At 35.0% G+C, this 4,178-nt stretch overlaps 1 protein-coding gene across 2 annotated transcripts in view; it reads left to right on the forward strand.

Moving 5' to 3' along the window:
* Nucleotides 1-4,178, forward strand: part of PGR (progesterone receptor) — an 82,740-nt gene that overhangs the window by 75,517 nt on the left and 3,045 nt on the right. For both annotated transcript variants that reach the window (XM_019632833.1, XM_019632834.1), the window contains one exon: nt 894-1,051. In XM_019632833.1, the coding sequence (XP_019488378.1) occupies nt 894-1,051 (158 nt within the window). The remainder of the gene's footprint in view (nt 1-893; nt 1,052-4,178) is intronic.

The following is a 4,178-nucleotide window of genomic DNA, read 5'->3' on the forward strand; positions in this document are numbered from 1 at the left end:
CTTCACTGGCCCAAGTTGGCACCATCATTGCGCTCTTCCCGGAGGAGGCAGATCAGTTGCCGGCTTCTGGACGGCCGCTCACGGCGGCTGCTGGCAGCTCAGCTGGCTGCTGGCTACACACGGTAGCTCATGGCAACCCACTGCAGCAGGGGCTGAAGTCTACACCATCGCCTGTGACTCAGGGCAGCCCAGCCCCAGGTTGAGCTGTTGTTCAGCATCTTAGCTGTAGAGGGCAGTGTCACTGGCCCTCATATGTGGGATCCGAACCGGGTCCTCGGGCTTCCCAAGCCAGCTCTTAACCAATGCGCCACTCGGCCGGCCCATCATCCAAATTTATATCCTCCAGATAGGAGATAGGGGAATGAAAGGTTCTTTGCAGAATCTGTTTAGCCAGAAAAAAAAAGAAAGAAAGAAAAACTAAATGTGCTGTAAGCAAAGCAGGAGTTTCTCTTTAAAATAGCTCAGCCAGATTGCCCTGTACTAAAGCTCACAGTCAATGAACGCTATTCACTCAAATATAATTATCAGTCAGCTTTGTATCATAGTTTTTCACCTATGTGCAGTTGTGAACTAAATCAAACCAAGTATTTGAAACAAAATTGTAGAATACTCTCAGGTTCTGTTTTGAGCAAATTCTAAGTTAAATGCATACTATATTGATGCAGCTCTAAAATAGGTAAATATGTTCTTTAGCTTACCTACTTCTTACCATATTCTTCCAGAGAACTAAAAATGTACATGTCCTAAAACTATCAACACTATTTTCTATTTAAGATGTTTGTACCTAGAGTTACTGATCAAAAGAAATCATCATGCAGCACAGAAATTTATGTTATAAGCTGCTTGTGTCATTGTTTTAAACATAACTGACACTTGTAATTGTCTTTTTACAGTTCCTTTGGAAGGACTAAGAAGTCAAAACCAGTTTGAAGAAATGAGATCAAGCTACATTAGAGAGCTCATCAAGGCAATTGGTTTGAGGCAAAAAGGAGTCGTCTCTAGTTCACAGCGTTTCTACCAACTTACAAAGTTTCTTGATAATTTGCATGATGTAAGTCTTTTGTTTTTTAGACTATCATTGATTATTTTCTGTATTTCTATTACTTTTTAAATGTTATGTCTAAATTTTACTTTTGGTTGCTTCTAATTTATATTTGTACTTATACTTTAAAACAGTATTTGCATCATATTGCTCAGAATTTATATTTTTCTTTTTTCATTTTCAATGTAGATCAAATATCCTTTTAGTAGTATTTGTATAATTTGAGGTTAATTTAATGGTTGATAGGAATTGTGATACATTTTCCTGAATATGTTCTAAAATATTTTTGCCTTAAGTTAGACAAAATTGTGTATATATATATATATAATATGTATGTATATATACACACATACAGGAGAAGCAAAGGTATGGATGTAGAAAATAATACTCTCATACTGTTTTGGATATAATTATGTTAATAACAATTATGGGGGAAGAAGAAACTTTCTTTTACCCTTTAAGGTTCTTATAGCTGGTCTAATAATTAAATATTCATGAGACAGATTAACAAGAGAAAGTAACCAAATTTAATTACATACATACATATGGGAACCCCACATATATGAGTCAGAGACACCCACATGAGAGGTTCAGGGACAGAATGTTAAGGTGAAGTATATATGGCATTCTGAGCTAAGGATGAGGTAAGGAGCCTTGGGGCTTCAGAGGAGAGGAAGATGATTGCAATAAGAGCAGATGTTCAGTAACTGGTAGTTGCCCTGCCATATAGATAGGTAAAAAAGGTTATCTGTGATGATTTCCTATTATGGGAAAAGCCACTGATTTAAATTCTTCTTGGTTGTTAAAGGGCAGGGTTGGGGAAGGCAGAAGTTTCTCTACAGGGTCTTGATTGGCTTTAGCTCAAAATAATCCACATACCATACAGGCACATCTTGGGGTGACTCTTTCTAAACCCCTAAACAATGCTAATGAATAGTCAAGCAGTGTATAGCAAAAGTTAAAATTTGTATGTTCAAATTTCCATTTTTTAGGATTTACCTTAACTAAATTATTAGGCAAGTATTTAAGATATATATGCAAGGATTTTCACTGTAGCATTGCATATACAAGAGAAAAAAAACCTAGAAATGCCCAACACTAGAACTGGATTAATAAAACATGTATGTAGTTAGTTAGGACATATTGAATTCAAGCTTTTATTGCTGCTATGTTTAGAAAACACACTAAATGACAGTCAAGGCATTAAAGAAGCTATCCACTCACCAGGTCATATTTGAAACCTTACTCTTGAATATAAACAAACAGCCAAGGATTATTAGCCATTTAGGTAAAGCCTGTAAAATAAAAGGCATAAAAGCAAAATAAAGACAAAAAAATAAGTTAAAGGAAACAGAGACTCACAAATGCAGAGAACAAACTGATGGTTGCCAGAGGGGTGGGAGTTTGGGGAGCTGTTTGAAAAGGTGATGGGATTAAGAAATACAAATTGGTAGTTACAAAGTAGTCAATATAGAAAATACAGTCAATAGTGTTGCAACAACTATGTATAATGCCAGGTGGGCACTAGACTAATTGGGGGGATCACTGCATAAACTATATGTCTAACCACTATGCTGTACACCAGAAACTAATATATTGAATGTCAACTGTAACTGGAAAAAATAATTTTAATAAAAGAAAGAAAAAAGAAAAGGCAGCAGTACAGAGAACAGAAGAAAGTTTTAAAGAAAAGATACTCAGGGAAATAAGAATGATATTGTATCCAGGAAACAAGAATAGAAAACACTTAAAAAGGAACATTTAGCAAGAAAATACTTTTGGATAATTAAATATAGAAGACCAGAAGTTAAAAATTCAATAGAAGGGCTGAAATAAAAATCACAGGAAACTCCCAGAAAATAATAATAATAAAGATAATGATATGAAAAATTAGATGAGATAGCAAATTTAGGGGATTAATCCAGGGGATTCCATCCTTCCATTAATAGGGATTTCCAGAGGAAAGAATAGAGAAAATCAGGGAGAAGAAATTATGTTATATAAGAAATCATACAAGAAAAGTTGTTGAAACTGAATATGAGTGAGTTATCTGACTGTAAGGGCCCAGTGTAGAGGCACAGCACAATTGAACCAAAGCACATTATTGTAACATTTCAACATAGCAGTTATAAAGAGAATATCCTGAAATATACCAATGAGAAAAGAAACAAGTCACATACAAATTTTCAGGATTTAGAATGATGTTGGACTTCTCAGCAGCAATACTGGAAACCAGAAAGCAATGGAGCAAAGCCTTCAGAATTTTGAAGGAAAGGAAAATCTTCAAAGAATTTTATACCCAGCCAAAGCATCAAACAAGTAGGATGGCATCATAAAAGTATTTTCAGACATTCAAGGTCTCATAGAACTTACTTCAAATACAGTATTTCTCAAGTATGTGTAGAAGGCATCTTACAACAAACAGCTAGGGCTAAGTAAGCCAAAGAAGTGGAAGATCCAGTCCAGGAGAGATGTGAAGGGATGTCCCAGCACATTAACTGTGCTGAGCAATCATTATTCCTAGTACCTAGGAAAAAATGGAATTGAGAGATTACCAGTATGGATGAATATATTGAGGTGAGTTTTGCAATTCTGTCAGAGAATCTGACTGTAGCTTTGTGATATACAGAAAACGAAGCAAACAGAAGCACAAGGCGATTGGCTGTAGCAAAACAAAAATAAGCCATATAAGAAAGTAAATGTAATACAGCAGGAAACACTAAAAACCTTTATAATATAAATGTTGGATATTGATTTAGCCTAAAATTGAGATATAGCTAAAGAGAACAGGGAGTAAAGTAAGTGTGTACTTGAGGAGGACAGGGTGTAGTATTAAGAGAACTAAATCCTTATTTTTCATAATAGAAAATCAATAATGTCAAATTTGGAAAACAAAATTTACAAAAATTCAGAGGTAAATTTTAAAGGCTTAGGCTAAAAAAGCTGAGAATGTTTGCATGTAGGGAGCTGGAATAAGGATGGAAAGAATTACACCAGGAAACTGCTGGGGTTTTTTTTTTTTATATTGGGTTCTGTTGTTTATTCTGTTTTTTCCAGTCTTATTGAGTAATAATTGCCATAGATCACTATATAAGTTTGAGGTGTACGGCATGATGGTTTGATTTACATATCTTAT

The sequence above is a fragment of the Hipposideros armiger genome, unplaced genomic scaffold (assembly GCF_001890085.2).
Source record: "Hipposideros armiger isolate ML-2016 unplaced genomic scaffold, ASM189008v1 scaffold_1184, whole genome shotgun sequence".
NCBI classification, from domain to species: Eukaryota; Metazoa; Chordata; class Mammalia; order Chiroptera; family Hipposideridae; genus Hipposideros; species Hipposideros armiger.